Source organism: Phacochoerus africanus, chromosome 5 (genome assembly GCF_016906955.1).
Source record: "Phacochoerus africanus isolate WHEZ1 chromosome 5, ROS_Pafr_v1, whole genome shotgun sequence".
Lineage (NCBI taxonomy): Eukaryota > Metazoa > Chordata > Mammalia > Artiodactyla > Suidae > Phacochoerus > Phacochoerus africanus.
The window spans coordinates 44860085-44879685 of NC_062548.1; the positions used below are offsets into that span (position 1 = coordinate 44860085).

The 19601-nt window shown below is 63.2% G+C and overlaps 2 protein-coding genes across 14 annotated transcripts in view; one reads left to right on the top strand and one right to left on the bottom strand.

Annotated features, from left to right (window-relative positions):
• Window positions 1–12957, top strand: part of PKD1 (polycystin 1, transient receptor potential channel interacting) — a 50105-nt gene extending 37148 nt beyond the window's left edge. For 4 of the 6 annotated variants that reach the window (XM_047780886.1, XM_047780887.1, XM_047780889.1 and 1 more), the window contains 13 exons: window positions 11–104; window positions 6889–7007; window positions 7086–7288; window positions 7362–7556; window positions 7978–8117; window positions 8501–8613; window positions 8816–8963; window positions 9082–9207; window positions 9434–9608; window positions 10437–10727; window positions 10801–10935; window positions 11014–11319; window positions 11415–12957. In XM_047780886.1, the coding sequence (XP_047636842.1) occupies window positions 11–104; window positions 6889–7007; window positions 7086–7288; window positions 7362–7556; window positions 7978–8117; window positions 8501–8613; window positions 8816–8963; window positions 9082–9207; window positions 9434–9608; window positions 10437–10727; window positions 10801–10935; window positions 11014–11319; window positions 11415–11888 (2519 nt within the window). In that variant the 3' untranslated portion in view covers window positions 11889–12957. Of the gene's footprint in view, window positions 1–10; window positions 105–4857; window positions 5865–6888; window positions 7008–7085; window positions 7289–7361; window positions 7557–7977; window positions 8118–8500; window positions 8614–8815; window positions 8964–9081; window positions 9208–9433; window positions 9609–10436; window positions 10728–10800; window positions 10936–11013; window positions 11320–11414 lie in introns of those variants that run through there. The other 2 variants (XM_047780890.1, XM_047780891.1) reach the window with 2 other exon arrangements.
• A 6-nt stretch (window positions 12958–12963) lies between these two features.
• The window catches only part of TSC2 (TSC complex subunit 2), a 36249-nt gene continuing 29611 nt past the window's right edge, over window positions 12964–19601 (bottom strand). For 4 of the 8 annotated variants that reach the window (XM_047780896.1, XM_047780895.1, XM_047780893.1 and 1 more), the window contains 11 exons: window positions 18971–19039; window positions 17726–17856; window positions 16815–17314; window positions 16591–16666; window positions 16332–16418; window positions 15360–15546; window positions 14866–15005; window positions 13730–13808; window positions 13570–13661; window positions 13384–13482; window positions 12964–13290 (listed from right to left, as the gene is read on the bottom strand). In XM_047780896.1, the coding sequence (XP_047636852.1) occupies window positions 13120–13290; window positions 13384–13482; window positions 13570–13661; window positions 13730–13808; window positions 14866–15005; window positions 15360–15546; window positions 16332–16418; window positions 16591–16666; window positions 16815–17314; window positions 17726–17856; window positions 18971–19039 (1631 nt within the window). In that variant the 3' untranslated portion in view covers window positions 12964–13119. Of the gene's footprint in view, window positions 13291–13383; window positions 13483–13569; window positions 13662–13729; window positions 13809–14865; window positions 15006–15359; window positions 15547–16331; window positions 16419–16590; window positions 16667–16814; window positions 17315–17725; window positions 17857–18970; window positions 19040–19601 lie in introns of those variants that run through there. The other 4 variants (XM_047780898.1, XM_047780897.1, XM_047780894.1 and 1 more) reach the window with 2 other exon arrangements.

Below are 19601 nucleotides of genomic sequence, written 5' to 3' on the forward strand. Positions count from 1 at the left end.
CCCCGTCTAGACGAAGACCTGATCCGGCAGATCCTGGCCGAAGGGGCCAGCAGCCTGGCCCCGACCCAGGACACTCGAGGAGAGACGGACCTGCTCTCCGACCTGTGAGTGCCCAGCCCTGCGAGAGGGGTCGGTGGGGAGCCCGGGCCGGGGAGCCCCGCTCTGGAGGCTGCCCCGGTGCTGTTGGGCCCGTGTGGGGCTGGCGCGAGGTTGTCTGGTCTCTGAGCCCCTCGTCCATCGAAAGGACCTTGCGAGGCCCGCCGGGGGCCAGCCAGTGTGCCCCTCGAGGCAGCAGGAGTGGACGCTTGAGTAACGAAAGGCAGCCAGGCTCTGGAGGAGGGAGCAGCAGGCTTTTCAGGATCTGCCCTTTTCCCTTGGCGGTACTTGGAGTTTAAGTTTGGGAGAATGTGCCCATTTCTTGGCTGGTTTCCAGTTTGTAGCAAAGATTCTTACAGGGTTGCCTCGTGTTCTCTCCTCCTCTGTGTCTGTGTTCATACCCACATCTCTGCCCCCCCCCTTTTTTGTCTTTTGTCTTTTTTTTGTTGTTGTTGTTGTTGCTATTTCTTGGGCCGCTCCCGCGGCATATGGAGGTTCCCAGGCTAGGGGTTGAATTGGAGCTGTAGCCACCGGCCTACGCCAGAGCCACAGCAACGCGGGATCCGAGCCACGTCTGCAACCTACACCACAGCTCACGGCAACGCCGGATCGTTAACCCACTGAGCAAGGGCAGGGACCGAACCCGCAACCTCATGGTTCCTAGTCAGATTCGTTAACCACTGCGCCACGACGGGAGCTCCTCTCTGCCCCTTTTAAACTCTCCTCATTTTCAAGCAGCCAGAAATCAGGGACATAGACAAACTGTCCCACTACACAGTGAAAGCGAGAAAGCTTCTCAGGTCATCTTATGAACACAGATTGTGACCTGATGGCATTTTCAGGAAGGCATTGCCAATCGATTAAAAAGTATGCCAGGATGTCTCCTGTGGCGCCGCGGGGTGAGGCTCTGGCTTTGTCATGGCAGCAGCTTGGGTCGCGGCTGTGGTGCAGGTTTGATTCCTGGCCCGGGAACATCCATGTGTGAGAAGGGCCAAAAAAAAAAAACAAAAAAGAAAAAGTATGACACGAGGAAGTGCTGGGATAGTACCTGGAAGGTGGCCACCCCAACACCTCCAGCTAGAGCCCTTCCTGACACCCTGGTCCAGACGGCCGACTGCGGGTGGGCCGCTTCTCCACGTGGGCGTTCAGGGCAGCACAGGCCTGACAGCAGCAAGGGCCTGATCTCCCAACCCAAGATGTCTCAGGAAAGAGCAAAACTCTTGGGTTCATTCTCTTGTTTTAGCTTTTTAGGGCTGCACCCCCTTGGCATACGGAAGTTCCCAGGCTACCTGTTGAATCAGAGCCACAGCTGCTGGCCACAGCCACAGCAATGTGGGATCTGAGCCGCATGTGCGACCTACACCACAGGTCGCGGCAACGCCGGATCCTGAACCCACTGAGTGAGGCCAGGGATTGAACCCGAATCGTCATGGATACCAGTCGGATTTGTTTCCACTGTGCCACAGCGGGAACTCATCTTTTTCTTTTTGATTGAAATTAGTTGATTTACAGTGTTGTGTTAATTTCTGCTATACACAGCAAAGTGATTCTGTTACATACATACGTGTGTATATATTCTTTTTCATTGTGGCTTATCAGAGGATATTGAGTGTAATTCCCTGGGCTCAACAGTAGTACCTTGCTGTTTATCCATCCTGTACCTATACTAGTCTGTATCTATTAACCCCAAACTCCCAACCCTTCCCTTCCCACACCCCTCTCCCCCTTGGCAACCACAAGTCTGTTCTGCCTGTGAGTCTCTGTTTTATAGATAGGTTCCATTTGTGCTGTATTGTACATTCCAGATATAAGTGATGTGGTATTTGTCTTTTTCTCTCTGACTCTGGTATGATAATCTCTGGGTCCATCCGTGTTGCTGCAAATGGCATTGTTACTTTGTCCTTTTTTATGGCTGAGTAGTATTCCATTGTATCTATGTACCACATCTTTTGTTTTTTTCCTTGTCTTTTGGAGGACCGTGCCTGAGGCATATGGAGGTTCCCAGGCTAGGGGTCCAATCGGAGCTGTAGCCACCAGCCTGTGCCGCAGCCGCAGCCACGCCAGATCCAAGCCACGTCTGCAACCTACGCCACAGCTCACGGCAATGCAGGATCCTTAACCCACGTGAAAGGCCAGGGATCGAAACCTCAACCTTATGGTTCCTAGTCGGATTCGTTTCCGCAGAGCCACGGTGGGAACTCCATGTACCACATCTTCTTAGTCCGGTCCTCTGTTGATGGACATTTAGGTTGTTTCCATGTATTGGCTGTTGTGAATAGAGCTGTTTTAAACATAGGTTTGCATTTATCTTTTTTTTCCTCTTTTTAGGGCCGCACCCATAGCATATGGAAGTCCCCAGGCCTAGGGTCCAATCAGAGCTGTAGCTGCGCGGCCGACACCACAGCCACAGCAAGGCAGGATCCAGTATGTGTCTGCAACCTACACCACAGCTCGTGGCAACACCAGATCCTTAACCCACTGAGCGAGGCCAGGGATTGAACCTGTGTCCTCATGGATGTTGGATTCGTTACCCCTGAGCCACGGCTGAACCTCCTGCGTGTATCTTTTCAAATTAGAGTTTTGTCTGGATGCACGCCCAGGCGCGGGGGTGCTGGATCATATGGTCGTTGTGTTTTTAGTTTTCGAGGAATCTCCTTATTCTCTACAATGGCTGCACCGACTTAAACGCCCACCACGGGTGCGGGAGGGGTCCCTTTTCTCCGCACCCCGTCCAGCATTTGCTGTTTGTAGGCTCACATTTGATGGCCATTCTGCCGGGTGCGAGGTGGCGCCTCATTGTCGTTTTGGCTGCTGTTTCTGTAACAATGCGGAGTGACCAGCATCTTTTAATGTTCCTACTGACCCTTGTATGTCGTCTTTGGAGAAACGTCTGTTTGGGTCTCCTGCCCATTTTTTGATGGGGTGTTTTTGTTGATGTTAATGAGCTGTGTGAGCTGTTTGTATCTTTTGCAAATTAAACCCTTGTCAGTTGCATCATTTGCAACTATTTTCTCCTGTTTTGTAGGGGTTTTGTTTGGTTGGGGTTTTTTTTGCTTTTTTTTTTTTGCTTTTTAGGGCCACACTCATGGCATATGGAAGTTCCCAGACTAGGGATTGAATTGGATCTGTAGCTACTGGCCTACACCCCAGCCAAAGCAACGCTGGATCCAAGCCACATCTGCAGCCTATACCACAGCTCACAGCCATGCCAGATCCTTAACCCACTGAGCAAGGCCAGGGATTGAACCCACATCCTCATGGATACTAGTTGGATTTGTTACCACTGAGCCGTAATGGGAACTCCTCTTTTCATTTTTTCAATGGCTTCCTTTTTTTTTCTTTTTTTTTTTTTTTTGAGAGTCTCACCCATGCCATATGGAGCTTCCCAGACTAAGGATGGAATCAGAGCTACAGCTTCCGGCCTACGCCACAGCTCACGGCAACGTCGGATCCTTAACCCACGGAGCAAGGCCAGGGATGGAACCCATATCCCCACGGATCCTAGCTGGGTTCGTTCACCCCTGAGCCACGACGGGAGCTCCTTAATGGTTTCCTTTGCTGTAAAAGCACGTGCGTTTGAGGAGGTCTCATTTGTTTATTTTTGCTTTTATTTCTCTTGCCCTGGGACGTTGACCTAAGAAGACCTTGGTAAAATGCGTCAGAGAATGTTCTGCCTGTGTTCTCTTCTAGGAGTTTGGTGGCGTCTTGTGTTGAAGTCTTTAAGCCACTTTGAGTTTATTTGGGGCATGGTGTTGAGGGTGTGTTCCAACTTCATTGGTTCAGATGCAGCTGTCTGGTTTTCCCAGCACCACTTGCTGAAGAGACTGTCTTTTCTCCACTGTCTGTTCTCGCCTCCTTTGAGGAAGTTTAATGGATCGTAGGTGTGTGGGTTTATTTCTGGGCCCTCTGTTCTCTTCCGTTTATCCATATGTCTGTTTTTGTGCCAGTACCACACCATTTTCATTCCTGTAGCTCTGTTGTGTAGTCTGAAGTCTAGGAGGGTTCTACGTCTTGCTTTGTCCTTATTCCTCGGGATTGCTTTGGCAATTCTGGGTCTTTTATGGTTCCGTATAAATTTTATATTTCTTCTAGTTCTGTGAAAAATGTCATGGGTAATTTGATCAGGACTGCATTAAATCTATAGATTGCTTTGGGTAGTGTGGCCATTTTAATAATACTTCCATCCAAGAGCCTGGGATATTTCTTCATTTCTTTGAATCCTCTTCAGTTTCCTTTTTTAAATTTGTAGTTGCTCATTTGTTTTATTTTTTAATTTATTTTAGATCTTGTTTTTTTTTTGTTTTGTATTTTTAGGGCCACTCCCACAGCATATGGAGGTTCCCAGGATAGGGGTCGAATGGGAGCTGTAGCCGCCAGCCTACACCACAGCCACAGCAACACCAGATCCGAGCCCCGTCTGTGACCTGCACCTCAGCTCACAGCAACGCCGGATCCTTCACCCACTGAGTGAGGCCAGGGATTGAACCCCAACCCTCATGGATGCTGGTCGGGTTTGTTAGTGCTGAGCCATGATGGGAACTCCCTGGATTCCCTTCTTTTTTTTTTTTTTTTTGGATTCATTCTCTTTGGGGCCATGAAAGAGAATGAATCCACGCAAGCTGTCACCAGCTTCTGTCAGCTATTTCCAGGTCTGGAATCTGACCTCCTCTGCAGGTGCCCTTGCCTCTTCCGTCCAAATATCCCCCTCTGCCTGGGCCACTCCAGCCAACTCAGAGAGCCCTCCCTGCTCCCTCTCTGCAGCTCACCCTCCCTCTGCGCCTGGGAGCGGCTGCTCCCTGAAGCAGGCCTGTCCCTGCCCTCCTGACGCCCCGGTTATCTACTGCTGCAGACAACTCCGGGGGCCGGCGCACGGGTGCAGGCCATTGGCGAGGCCTCGGCTCCTTCCTGTCTGGACCCGAGCCCTAGGCTGTCTGAGCAGCCACGCAGCATGGCCTCTGGCATCCGCAGAGCGTATGGCCCAGGGGAACCGCCCTTTAGAGCCCAGCCCTGTGGTCCTCACACTGTCACTTCCACTGCATCCTTTTGGTTACTCCGTGGGAAGGGACAGCAGCCCGGAGGGAGGGGTCACGGGCCGTCTTGGAGATGGCCAGCCGCGCCTGGGCGCCGTCCTCCGATGCGCCCCCATCCATGCCCAGCTGGCCCCGCCGCCTGCTGGGCCCCTTCCCTTCGCTATGGCTCCTCCCACTCTGTCTTCAGCTGTAGCGCTGCTGCTCCCTCTGCCTGGCGGCCTCCCATGAGCTTTCCCTCCAGAGCTGCCCCAAGCAGCCCTCTTTCCCGCCCGACCAAAGTGCGCGGGCCCAGGGCCGACGCGGGCCTCCCTGCTCGTCCTCCCCTGCGTCGTCCCTGTCACCATCTTGTCCGCATCAGATGCATCCTCGGCGCAGGCGGTGGCTGGTGGTCTCATCTCCCAGCGCCTAGGACAGCGCCCGGCACCTAGTTAGGGGACATCGCACTGGTTGTCCCTGAAGGAATCAACGACCAGCACGGCTGCAGCCTTTGCTCTCCTGCGGCTCTGAGGCGAATGTAAAATTCTACATATCTTGTGCTAGATCCACCGTGTGAATCTGGTACAGTGTCCCCACACACATGTAAAACAGACGCACACACAAGAGAGACAGGAAGTGACGGCAGACACCACTGTTCCTTGCAGAATCCACTCTTTATTGTCACTCTACTTTCTACAGAGTTTTGTTTTGTTTTGTTTTGTTTTTGTCCTTTCTAGGGTCGCTCCCGCGGCACGTGGAGGTTCCCAGGCCAGGGGTCGAATGGGAGCTGTAGCCACCGTCCTACACCACAGCCACAGCAACTCGGGATCCGAGCCGCGTCTGCAACCTACACCACAGCTCACAGCAACGCCAGATCCTTAACCCACTGAGCAAGGCCAGGGATTGAATCCACAACCTCATGGTTCCTAGTCGGGTTCATTTCCACCGCACCATGACGGGAACTCCTCTACAAATAGTTTTATGCTGCCTTTATAATCAGCAAAGTCCATTTCAAGACAGCAGTGGATCCCATGCATTCACGTCTGTCCTCTCTGGCACTCTGACCTCTAGAAGCCACAGTGCCTTTTATTCTGTAGGAAATGCACAAAACGGGTTTGCTGCAGTGCAGCGGCAGGTGCATCAGGCATCTGGGGTTCTCTTCCGCCTCGTCCCCAGTAAGCGCCTGGCACGGTCTTGCCTCCCTCCCTCTTGTCTTCTCCCCGTTATCTCTGCTCTCCTTCTCCGTTGGGACGTCCGGGGAGGTGTCCTGAGAGCGGCAGCTCGGCTGTGAAAGCCAGGCACGTTTCCTTCCCCGAGTTGGTCTCTGGTTACAACGCAGTCCCTTGGTGGAAGCGTGTGTGCCAGGAGGTGAGGGGAAGGCGCGAGGCCTGGGTGCTCCGTGCGTGGAAGGCGGCAGACCTAGTCATGGTTCGCTGGTACACAGAGCAGGCCGGGGTAGGGTCTGGAGGCCGGGGGGTGGCGGCAGGACAGCAGCAGGTTGCGGCCACAGGAGGCGAGGATGTGGCTGTGGGGCAGCGGGAAGTTGGGGGGCTGCAGCCCGAGGCCGAGGGGACCTCCTGGACTGAGAAGCAGGTGCCCGGTGGTGTTCTGAAGCCCAGGACCATCTCCGCCTGGGGCCAGGGCAGTGCCCTCTGTCCCCATAGACCAGGGGCAGGGGACGCACGAGTCCAGAGAGGCTCCTGGAACTGCCGGCACCGATGCGGTGGCCCGTGTGCGGGCTGACAGTGAGTGCTGGCCGCTGCCCTCCGCGCTCCCCCCGCTGCAGGTCTGGCGCTCCCGGGGAGAGGACTCAGACATTGATGCTGCAGAGTCGGGGCGCCGGGGGGCTGCCCAGCCCAGGCCTGATGTGGGAGCAGCCCCGCTCAGCGAAGCTCTCTAGGACAGGTGCGCCCCTGAGTCCCCCGACAACCTCCCTGCCCCTTCCCCGGCCTGGCCGCTCACGGTGTGTGTCTGCTTCGCTAGGGCTGGTGGAGGGTCTGCGGAAGCGACTGCTGCCGGCCTGGTGTGCGTCCCTGGCCCACGGGCTCAGCCTGCTCCTGGTGGCTGTGGCCGTGGGGGTATCCGGGTGGGTTGGCGCCAGCTTCCCCCCCAGCGTGTCCGTCATGTGGCTCCTCTCAAGCAGCACCAGCTTCCTGGCCTCGTTCCTCTGCTGGGAGCCGCTCAAGGTAGGTGGGATGCAGGGGGGCCCAGCCGCCGGCCTCCGGCCCTCGCGGCCTCCCTGACGCCCTCCTGGCGCAGGTCCTGCTGGAAGCCCTGTACTTCGCCCTGGTGGCCAAGCGGCTGCACCCTGATGAGGATGACACACTGGTGGAGAGTCCGGCCGTGACGCCCGTGAGCGAGCGCGTGCCCCGGGTGCGGCCGCCCCACGGCTTCGCGCTCTTCCTGGCAAAGGAGGAGGCCCGCAAGGTCAAGAGGCTGCACGGGATGCTGAGGGTGAGCTCAGGCCGAGTGGCCGGGCCCGGCCCTCCCTCTCTGGCCTCCTGGACAGGGCATTGTCCTCCCAGAGTCCTGCCTTTCTCGGAAACCGCACACGAGCCCTTCTCCTGAGCCCCGAAGGCTCTCCCGCAGGGGGTCTCAGGCTCTGCAGCCCCTGCCCTGCCTGACGCCCTCCCATCCCCTCCAACTCCTGCTTTGATCCTTGATGGGCCCCTTCTAAGTCCAGTGCCTGCTCCTGCCTGGTCTCATGCGGCCCTGGTGTGGCTCCATGGCTTCGCAGACATGTCTGCCCCCAGGCCTGGCTCTTAGCACCAGACCCCCTGGCTGTGAGCACTTTGCTGTCCAGCGTCCGGAAGCCCTGCTGTTCCAGGAGCCCGGGCTGCGTTTGGCTGACCCCAGGCCCATCCCCACCCCACAGGGCCTTCTGGTGTACATGTTCTTCCTGCTGGTGACGCTGCTGGCCAACTATGGGGACACCACGTGCCACAACCATGCCTACCGCTTGCAGAACGCCATCAAGCAGGAGCTGGACAGCCAGGCCTTCCTGGCCATCACCCGGTATGGATGCCCCAACGCGCAGGCAGCCTGTCTGCCTTCTGGGCCGGGGTGGTGCGGATCCCGCCCTTGGTCCAACCCAGACCCCAGGGGATGTTGGAAGTGTCTTGATGCATCTCTGGTGTTCTGAACTGGGGCGGGTGCTGCAGTGGGTGTAGACCACAGACACTGCTCCATGCCGTGTGTGCCCTGTGCAGCCCCCGCCCAGCATTACCTCCCCACAAGTGTCAGGAAGCCGAGGCTGAGGCGCCAGGTCGTGCCTCCCCTGGGGCAACACTGGCAGCCCCCTGGGGCAACACTGGCAGCCCCCTGTTGGCTGGTTCTCTGACCCCAGTGGGTTCGGGGAGCTGAGGCATGGAGCATGTGACTCTGTCTGGCACGGGCAGGTCTGATGAGTTCTGGCCCTGGATGTCCCACGTGCTGCTCCCCTACATCCACGGGAACCAGTCCCGACCGGAGCTGGGGCCCCCACGACTGCGGCAGGTGCGGCTGCAGGAAGGTGAGCGGGCGAGGGGCACTCTGCCACTTATCCCTGCTTTTTCCCAAAGAGAAGCCTTTGGGTGACCTCCCTGCCTCCGGGACATCTACCTTCTGGGCTGCTGGGAGGGTCGCTGCCATCACTCAGGGCTGAGCCCTGGGGGCAGGTAAACAGCCAGTGCTCCTGGTTTGGTCCTGCTCATTCTCCGGCCTTCTACTTTCAGCGCTCTGCTCGGACCTTCCCGGCCCAGGGGCCCTCATGTGCTCGGCAGCCTCCGGTAGCTTCAGCACCAGCGACTATGGCGTTGGCTGGGGGAGCGTTACCCACAATGGCTCCAAGACGTGGGCCTACTCTGCCCCGGACCTGCTGGAGTGAGCGGGGAGGGTGGGCCAGGGTGCCTGGGCCGTTGGGAGAGCGCTCCTCCCGCGGAGCCCCGCCCATTCCCGGGTTCCTGCGGGGCAGCGCTCTGACACTGTCCCCTCCCGGCAGCGTCTGGTACTGGGGGTCCTGCGCCGTGTATGACAGCGGGGGCTACGTGCAGGAGCTGGGCCCCAGCCTGGAGGAGAGCCGCGCGCAGCTGGGCTTCCTGCAGCTGCACAACTGGATCGACAACAGGTGGGTGCTCTGCACGCGCCCCCCCCCCCACGCCCCAGCCTTGCTGTTCCCAACGAACCCCCCAGTGCACCTCACCCTCCAGTGCACCTCACCCTCCTCCTCCACCCGCTGCCCAAGCCCCTGCCTCTGCCAAGGCCCCCAGCTTCTCCGCGGCGCAGGTCCTCCCCTCTCGGCCTGACCCCTTCCCACCGGCTCGGACTCCGGTCCCACCGTGCCCTCTGCGCAGGAGCCGTGCGGTGTTCGTGGAGCTCACGCGGTACAGCCCAGCCGTGGGGCTGCACGCTGCTGTCACGCTACGCCTCGAGTTCCCTGCGGCCGGACAAGCCGTGACGGCCGTCAGTGTCCGCCCGTTCGCGCTGCGCCGCCTCAGCGCTGGCCTCTCAATGCCACTGCTCACCTCGGTAGGTCCTGCCACCCCTCACGGTTCCGCCCAACCCCGCCCCCTCGTGGCCAAGGCCTGGCTCTGATACCGCCCACTGCCCCGCCCAGCCGGACACGCTCTGTGCAGCCCCGCCCCGCCACAGACCCTGACTCCACCCTCTCTATGCCCCGCCCACTCAGACCAGTCCCGCCCTCTCGTGGCCCCGCCTCTCCCAGCGTGTCCCCGCCCATCTCGGCTCTGACACCGCCCCCCAGGCCCTGACTCCACCTTCTCCCTGCCCCGCCCACCCCAAACCAGTCCCTCCCTCTCGTGGCCCCGCCCACCTCGGCTCTGACACCGCCTCCACAGGCCCTGACTCCACCCCCACGCTTCCCCACCCAGCCAGCCTGCCCCTGCACTGTGCGGCCACCGCCCACCCCAGCCCGACCCGCCTCCGCATGACCCCGTCCAACCGGGCTCTGCGCCCTCAGGCTGCCCTGCCCACACTGCACAGGCCCTTACTTCACCATCCACACTGCCCTCGCGGCCCAGGCCCGGCCCTGACAGTGCTCCGCTGCCCCGCCCAGCCTGACCCTGCCCTGCGTGGCTCCGCCCACCGCAGCGCGGGGGGGGGGGGGGGGGGGGGGGGGGCCCTCCCGATCCAGCTCTGGCACCACCGCCCACAGGCCCTGACTCCACCCTTGCGCTGCTCCGCCCACCCCAGCCCAGTCTGTGCCCCCTGGTGGCCTCAGCCGGCTGACACCCCCATGCTGTACCCCCGACTCCAGTCTTCTGCCCCGCGCGGCCCTGCCCACCCTTGTCCGGCCCTGACCCCGCCCCACTGTGGCTGCGCCCGGGTCCTCTGCAGGTGGGCCTGCTGCTGTTTGCGATGTATTTTGCTGTGGCTGAGGTGCGCTCCTGGCGTAGAGAGGGGCGTGTGTGTGCCAGGAGGCCTGGGACCTGGGCGCGGTGGCTGCTGGTGGCACTGACAGCGGCCGCTGGGCTGGTGCGCCTGGCGCAGCTGGGCGCCGCTGACCACCAATGGACCCGCTTCCTGCGCCGCCGCCCGCACCACTTCACCAGTTTTGAGCAGGTGGCCCAGCTGAGTGCGGTGGCCCGCGGCCTGGCTGCCTCGCTGCTTTTCCTGCTCTTGGTCAAGGTGAGGGCTGGGCTGGTGGACCTGGGATGGTGCTTCTGGGTGAGGTTGGGCCATTGATGCCCTTTGCCCACAGGCAGCCCAGCAGCTGCGCTTTGTGCGCCAGTGGTCCGTTTTCGGCAAGACACTGTGCTGGGCCCTGCCAGAGCTCGTGGGTGCAGCCATGGGTCTGGTGGTGCTCGCCGTGGCCTACATGCAACTGGCTTTTCTGGTAGGTCCCGGGGGGGAGGCCATCGGAGAGGGAGCTTTAGCCCCGGGCTGCCTGTCACTCGTGCCGTCTTTCCCCCAGCTGGTCTCCTCCTGTGTGGACTCCCTTTGGAGCGCCGCCCGGGCCCTTTTGGTGCTGTGCCCTGGGGCCGGGGGTCCTGCCCTGTGTCCGGACGAGTCCTGGCGTCTTTCCCCCTTGCTGTGCACAGGGCTCTGGGCCCTGCGGCTATGGGGCGCCCTGAGGCTGGGTGCCGTCCTCCTGCGGTGGCGGTACCACGCTTTGCGCGGGGAGCTCTACCGCCCAGCGTGGGAGCCCCAGGACTACGAGATGGTGGAACTGTTCTTACGCAGGCTGCGCCTCTGGATGGGCTTCAGCAAGGTCAAGGAGGTGGGTACGGCCCAGTGGGGGGGAGAGGGACGCACCCTGGGCCCAGTGGAGTCCAGGGTGCAGCCGGACTGACCGAGCCCCTGTGCCGCCCCCAGTTTCGCCACAAAGTCCGCTTTGAAGGGGTGGAGCCACTGCCCTCCCGCTCGTCCCGGGGCTCCAAGTCTTCTCCAGACGTGCCACCGCCCAGTGGAGGGTCTGACACCTCTCGCCCCTCCACCTCCTCCAGCCAGCTGGATGGGCTGAGTGGGGGCCTGGGCCGGCTGGGGGCCCGAGGGGAGCCCGAGCCCGAGCCCTCCCGCCTCCAAGCCGTGTTTGAGGCCCTTCTTGCCCAGTTTGACCGACTCAACCAGGCCACAGAGGACGTCTACCAGCTGGAGCAGCGGCTGCAGAGCCTGCGTGGCCGCAGGAGCCGTGACCCCCCAGCTTCACCAGCCCCTGGGCCTTCCCCAGGCCCGCTGCCAGTCTTGCCCAGCCGCCTCGCCCGGGCCAGCAGAGGCACGGGCCTGGCTACGGGCGCCAGCAGGGCATCCCTGCTGGCCAAAAACAAAATCCACCCCAGCAGCACTTAGCCCCAGGGGGGGCCTGGGCTCACGCCTCTTCCCCGGGCTGGGCCTGTGGCTTCCACTCTGGCCCCTCGGAGCCAGAGCCGACACCGCTCAGTATTACTACCTTCTGCCACCCTGGAGGCCTGGGGCCAGGCAGAACGGCTGCACGCAGGTCCCCCAGAGCAGGCAGCCCCGTCTGCACCTCTGTGGGCTTCAGCACTTTAATGGCCGCATGGCCAGTGAAGACCCAGGGTCCCCTCCCCAGTCCCCTGTGGGAGGGCACAGCAGTACTGGACTGAGTGCCCAGCCTCCGAGACGCTAATTTATTTCCCGAGTCCTCAGGTACAGCGGGCTGTGCCCGGCCCCACCTCCTGGGCAGACGTCTCCCCCTTGCTAAGGACCCCAGCTGCGGGGAGGGAACCCGCACCCCCCCATCATCCTCCCCCTAAGTTATTACCTCTTCTGTCCCCCGCTGCGTGCACTCACCTCCAGCTGCCGCCGTGCGCCGCTGTGCGTCTATTGTCAGTAATTTATGTGGGGTTAAAATGTATATATTTTTGTACGTCGCTTTATTTTTCAGTAGGGCCAAGGGGCCTGAGGGCTGAAGCAGCCTGTGCCCACGGTTGCCCGCCTGGAGGAGAAGCTGGGGCTGCAGAGCTGGCCTCCCTCCCCAGATATCTGCCCCTAGGGCTGGGGAAGCAACAGTTGCTTCTTGGATCCAAGTCCGGCCTGGGGCAGGTGCTGGGCCAAGGGCTGCGGGAGGGGCACAGCCTCCCCCAGGCCTTTCTTGTCACCGCTGTGGCCTTAGCCTCCTGCCCTGCCCAGGCCTGCTGGTGTCGGGTCTGGGCTAGGGCAGCACCCGTGCCTGGCACAGAACCCCAGGGTGGGGAGAGGGAAAGGCCGCTCCCCGGGGCTGGCTCCCGGCAGGAGAGGCGAGTGGGACAGTTCCCTGGGCGGCTTTCCTGAGTGGAGGCCCCAGGAGCAGCCGGACAGGCCCCCGTCCTGCGCCAGGGGCATGGCCCAAGCTACAGCCTTGATTCCCCTCCCCCCCCTCCCAACAGACGGAGTCAAATAAACGAGCTGACTGACGGCCTCCGCCTCTCTGTCGTGTGTGTCGGCTGGGGCCCCGCCAGCCCTTTATTCACGCAAATGAAAACCACCCGGCCCCTCGCGGGCAGGGAGGGCTGCTGCCGGGGCGTGTGCTCAGCGTCTCCAACAGGCTCCAAGGGGACCGGGCAGCGGCCTGCGCGCAGCCTCACACAAACTCGGTGAAGTCGTCCACGGAGGAGATGAGCCGCTTGCGCTGGCCCGTCTCGTAGGTGGGCGTGGGCTCTGCTGGGGCCTGCGCTGGGGCCTTGGCGTGGCCGGGAGGGTGCGTCTGCATCAGGGGCAGGCTGGTGTTCGAGTAGTGGGCCTCCTCTCGGATCTGCCGGGAGGGAGCCGTGGCAGCAGGCCCAGAGGGGGTGCGGTATGTGCTGCCCACCGCCCAGACCCCACCCCTCTGGCCCGGCCTCCCTACCCGTTGGCGCAGCCGCTTGATGTGGCGGAGCCTGGCGATCCACTTGGAGGGGTAGATGTCCGTGGGGTTGGATCGGCTGTGGTGCACCTGCGAGGCCATCTGCGGGGGGTGAGTGCAGCCCTGAGCCCTGTGTGGGCGGCACCTGTGGACCCACCCCGCCACCTCCCAGGGGCCCCCTCTGCTCACGTTCGCGTGCAGGGCCATCTGGCGGGCCACGAAGGGCAGGTTTCGGTCAGACACAATCTTGGCTACACTGGTGTCCACGAGGCCCTCCATGTCTGGAGAGACAGGGCGTTAGCGTGGGGCTCAGCCGCGGGTGCCCCCCACACCCCGGCCCGAGCCTCACCTTTCCTGCACTGCAGCGACACCAGGTTGCACTCGTAGTCCAGGGGCGTTATGATCACGTGGACGAAGTTGAACTGGCCCTGACCGGACAAAAGCAGGAATCACCCTGGCACCCAAGGCTTGGTGGTTAGACACATGCCAGCTCAGCAAGCGGCCTACACCTGCACCCGTAGCCACCCACCTGCCTGCGCGTCTGTCGACACTTTCTCCTCACCCAGCTTCGGGGCAGGGCCACCACCGCGTCCCCCCTCTACTGCCTCACCCACAGCCCAGCCCTAAGGGACCCAACACTGGTCGAGCCAAGCGGGCAGAGCGACCCCTCCACGCTGCCCAGGGCTCCTGTGCGGCCTGGCGGACACCCACCTCATAGACCCCGAGGGCAGCAGGTGGAACTCTAGGTGGGTTCCCAGCACACCCGAGCACACACCGTTAGTGACAGCACACCCAAGCACCCGCCTTGGGATGGCCCTGCCACCACGCCTGACCCCTCCCAGCTGTCCTGCCCCGACGCACACCCCAGCTCTGCGGCACAGGAGGCCCAGGCGAGCCTCCCGACAGGCACTCCTGCCCTCCACCAGGCTCTCTACCCGAAGCCCCAGCAAGTCTGTGTTCAGGAACCTCCTCCAAGGTTGTGTTCAGAACAAATTCAAACGCCCCTCGCACGGGCACCTCAGCACTAGGCACCCATCCGCTGGGCCGTGCAGCGCTCACGCGGCTCCCCCATGGTGACCACCCAGCCTGAGCCTGCTCCTCCCCACGGGACCTCGAGCCTCGTCTTGGAGGCGGGTGATGCCAGCCCCCCCACACTGTGCCACAGGGTGAGGAGAAGCGGCGGGGAGCAGGGCTCAGCCACCACGCCCCACCCGGCACCAACACAACTCCGTGCTGACTCCTCCCAAGACACACGGCAGTGACCGCACAGGCCCCAGGAGGAGCACACCTGCCGTCCCCTCATCCCAGAAGGGGACATAGGCAGGGTGGGGACCTCCGCCCCCACGGGCTGTGTCACCAGCGTGGTCCTGGGGGAGCTCACTGCCTCACACCACACGCACCAGCGGGCACCTCCCGAGACGCGGCCTCCACCCAGGGCGCCTGCGGGTGCAGACCAGGCCTGGCGCGGGAGGGTCCCTTGCTCACTTTGATGGTGCCCAGCTTGAAGTCCTCGCCCGAGTCGTTGTAGACGATGGACACGAAGTCATTGCCCAGGTGGCGCTTCTTGTCACAGCGGTGCTTGTCCACGTCCTTGGTGGGCATCAGGGTGGCGATGTGGAAAACGGCTGCGGGGCAGGGCGGGGCGGAGCTGAGCAGCGGGCACGGCCCCAGGCAGGGGGCGAGCCAGGGCTGCTCGGGCTGGGGCTGCGGGCCCAGGACAAGTGGCAGGGGCCCAGCCCTCCACTAGCGCCAGGAGGGCCTAGTTTCTCCAGAAGCTGAGGGCCTGTGGGAGCCGCCTCCCCTGGCACCCAGCCAGCAGCACTCGGCTCCTCTCCCCGAGGGCGGAGATTTCTGAAGCAGAGCTCTGCGGCCAGTTGCCGTCTCAGTGCCCAGGCTGGTGACCTTGGCCCTTGGCTGCTGCCCTGGGCGGGGGGGGGGGGGGGGGCCGCTGGCATGTGTGGGGTGGGGGAGGGTGGCACCTTGCATGATGTCATCGTGCCAGCAATAGGTGAACTGGCCGTCCTCGCCACACACGTCCAAGCCACCCAGGTACACCTTGTCCGGCTGGCAGTCCTTGAGCTCGATGAGCTTGCCCAACCCGGTCAGGAACTCCGTGTACCTGTAGGAGCCGTGCTCGTTGGACAGGATGGCAAGCTCACTGTTGCTCTGCAGGGACACAGAGGGAGCTCGGTGGCACCTGCTCCCAGGCAGGCGGCTCCCATCCACACCCCGTCCCTCGCTGGCTCTCAGGGCCCCCACAGGGGTGGGGGTGACTGGTGCAACTCAGCACACAGCCCCACTTCTGCCGTCAACCCAACCTGGGGTGCGGCAGCTTTGCTCCAACTGCTGCCTTGGGTGTGTCACCTCTGACGTCCCTGCTCTCTTGTGACTAAGTCTGCCGCTAAGCTGGGCCCAAGGGATCCCGAACGCCCTTGGAGCCCTGTGCTCCCCAGGCCCCGTTCCTCCGACCTGCCCTGCTCACTCGGCCTGCTGCCCTCCCTCCGGCGGTGCTGTGCACGGCAGCCAGAACAGTGCTCTCGAGACTCGGGTTGAGTTGACTCAAACCCTTTGCTCAAAACCACCCGAGGCCCTCCCACCTCACTGGGAACTGCCCGGGATCCACAGGCTGCCCACGGGTGACCCCTCCACGCCGCCCCACCCACACCCCTGCCAAGCACCCTGTGCCAGCCCTGGAGCACATGGCGCCTACCCGGCCGCTGCCGGCCTGCCTTCCCTCCTGCACATCTCTGCTCAGTGTCACTTCCTCCCCTGCACCAAGGCATGGAGAGCAGGCGGCTCACACCTGCAGGGGCTCCCGGGCCCTGCTCCCCAGGGACCCCGTGTGCACACGGTGCCTGGCCCTGCATGGAGCCCAGTGGGCCCAGAGGCTCCAGCAGCGACCGAGCTCAGAAGACAAGGGTCCGAACCCCGCCCCGCGCCAGCAGCCTCACCTGACCTTCTCCCACGTACAGGACGGCGATCTTGTGCGTGTCATACGACGGGATCTGGTCGAGGAGCTGCACCGACCGCTCAAAAGACTGCAGCCACAGAGCCGGGCCTGAGCCCCGGGCAGAGACCATCCCCTGCCTCCAGCCCCGCCCTCAGCTCCACCAGGTGCCCACCCGGAAGCGGTCTCTCGCCACGCAGGCAGGTCACCCCAGCACTGGGGCCCCCGCTGGGCAGCCCCAAGAGGAGCGAAGGCAGGCCTACCTCGCTGGGCAGAAGGATGGGCTTGTTGGACTCGTCACCGAAGAAAGGGGAGTGGTAGAGCTGCAGGAACACGAAGCTGCAGAGACCGTGAGGCCCGAGCTCGTGGGCACAGCCCAGGCGAGGGGCGCGGGGCCGGAGCCTCGGGACCACAGGAACCACCCTCTCCTGCGCCTCCAACCAGAGCACCCCAGCCTGCTCTGCCCTCGGGGAACGTCCTGGCTCACCTGGGGTTGATGCCCGGCACCTTCTCCGTGTTGGGGGTCCCGGCTCTGCCCTTGAAGGCATCCCTCTCCACCCGCTTGCCCCTGCGCGACGGGGCCGAATCAGAGATGGTGTAGCCTCGAGGCCGCAGGCCACTGGGGGAGCGGGGGCAGCTGGAAGGTAAGGGGCCCTCGGGCTGGGTAGGACCCCGGCCCCGGCCCTCTTCACCCGGGGCTGGCCAGGCAGCGCCTTCCCCATCCAGGATCCCTGACTGCGACCGGGCCTTGGCCTCAGGGCTCAGTCGGCCGGCATCGGCCTTGTCCCCAGGGTCCCCAAGGACGTCCTGCAGGGTCTGCAGTTCAGGCGATGAGCTGGACTTGCTCAGGGGCTGTGAGGGCTGGAAGGCGAGGTCCACAGAGGACCGGGAGCCCTCTGAGGAGACGGCCCGCTCGATGGGGATGCCCCCGGCTGCCAAGTCCTCTGCGTGGAACGGCTTCTCCTCCTGGCTGGAGGTTGAGGACGACTAGAAGAGAAAGTGCCCAAAAAAACCTTCATCAGGAGGCACCCCCAGCTCACCTGGGGTTTACCTGGAGGCAGTGAAGCCGCACCTGGCCCCCAGCCCAGGGTCGCAGAGCCACGCAGCCCGAGCTGTTGGGTCCCCCGCCTGCGGCCCACGCTCAGCAAAGGAGCCAAGAGTCCCGGAGACCAAAGGAGGCCGCAGGGAGGAGCCTTGACCTGGGACGGCCCAGTGCAACAACAGCAGGGAGGAACCCTGCAGGGGTTTCTGGAGCTCAGAGCAAACCCATGTGCCACCAGCCTGGGGCGGGGGCCCCGAATCGGCCCCCACCGCCCCCAGGAACTGGGGTTGAGGTCTGGAGGTGCAGAGGGTAGGAGCACCCACAGGGAGCCTCCAGCAGCTCCGGCCCGCACTCACCCTGCTGAAAGCTTCAGCGCGGCAGCAGCGCCGACCTGTGTCTAGCGGCACCTCCAAGTCTTCCAACTCGGGGACCCCCCCTGGCCAACCAGGCTCGCCTGGACCTCCCTCCTCCAGAACCACCGCAGAGTCTGGAAGGACACAGGTGGGGCTGCTGGGCGCTGGTCCGGCCCCAGGAGCTCCTGGGGCCTCCGGGGGTACCAGCATCCCCCCTGAGGGCACAGCAGCCGCCCCCCCAGCGGAGCCCCCCTCCCGTTGAGCCAGCTGGAGGAGGGCACTCTGAGGGGCCAGGGTGTGAGGCCCGACACGGGCTGTCTCTCTCACGCCCCCCGCCCGCCCCACGTCCACAGAGGCCGCCTCTGTCTCCTCAGCAAGGCAGGTGGCCCAGGGCAGGGCGGGCCCCGAGTATAAAGACGCCCTCGTGAGACGGGGCCCCGGCTCGGGAGGAGACTGGCCCTCAGGAGCTGGGGCGAAGCCAGGCGCCTCCCTGACTGGCCAAGGGCAACACCGCGGCGGACAAGTCCCTGCGCGCAGACTTGGCCCAGGGACCTTCCGAGGAGCGGGGGCTCGCCTCCTGAGACCAAGCCGACCCGGAGCCGGGCACCAAGGAGAGGGCACGAAGCCCCAAAGCTGCGTTTCCTGTGCCAGCGCCAGGCTAGGGGCGGGGCAAGAAGAAGCAGCCGAGAGTTAGCACAGCCCACGGCTGCCCGAACACAGCCCCATGCGCGTGCAGTCCGTTAGCCGCCCGCGAGAACCTGTCTGCACGATGCCCGCTCCTAACCAGCTCCTGCCCACGCACCGCGAGGCTCCTGGAGGCTGGAGCCCCCCGCGGGCCACCAGCAAAGGCAGACACACCCAATCTGCGGGTTCACAAAGCCAATCAGACCACCGGCGGCCAGGGCAGAGTCAGCTCCGCTGAGCCCCAGGGCCAGGATCGCCCCCAAAAGGCTGTCCTCTGCCAGCTTCTGGGGTCCAGCTGCCCCAAGGCCCCCTCCTCAGGCCTGAAGAAAGGGTTGGGAGGGCCCGGCCGGCTTGGCAACAGAGCTCAGCCATGAAAGGCGCGAGGCAGAGGAGGTTCCCGCCAGCAAAGCAAAGGCATTCTGCACAGACGCCGTCATGCGAGTGAGGGCCACGGGGCTCAGGCGGGGCCATGGAAGGGCAACCGGATGAGGGGCGATGGAACAGCACCTATGAGGCAGGCGCTCCGCGGCAAGCACCGCTGTCCTTAACGAGACGTACGAATACCTGCCCAGGAAATGCTCCTGTGCAGCTTTCCTTGGCAGCGGGACTGGCACAGGGAGGAGAAAGAGGCCACTGCAAGGGAAACCGCGAGCGGCCAGTCAGCAGGAGGAGAGGCCGCGCACAGGGAGCAGGACAGGCCCCGCCCGTCCCCACAGACCCCGAGCCCGGAGGCTCGCACAGGAGCCGGCTCTCCAGGCTGCTCGGGCGGACGGACGTCTGGGGAGAGGAGCGCAGCCCCTCCTTGCGGACAGAGGTCCTTGGCCTCTAAGCATCGTCCGTGGCCACAGCGAAGGCCGGGGCCGAGGGCGGGAAGGACGGCGCCGGCCCAGCAGGATGGGGGCACGAGGCAGCGCAGGCAGGCGCAGGCAGGCGCGGGGGTGCTCGGCGCATCCCCCCCAACCCAAGCAGAGGTGCGGCCGCCTCCGGGAGCCCTGGGCACGGGGCACACGGAGGGTGCAGAGCAGCCCTCAGCCCGCGCCCACCCCTGGGGGGAGGGGCCAGCTGAGAGGGGCCTCGAGCCCATCACTCACGGCGCCACGTCTCCGAAGAAGAGGGCCCCCGCAGGAGCAGGCCCCGCTCTCCAACGTCAGGGTCCGGAGAGGGGCGTCCCCCCACGGCCGGCCTCCTCCCCGTG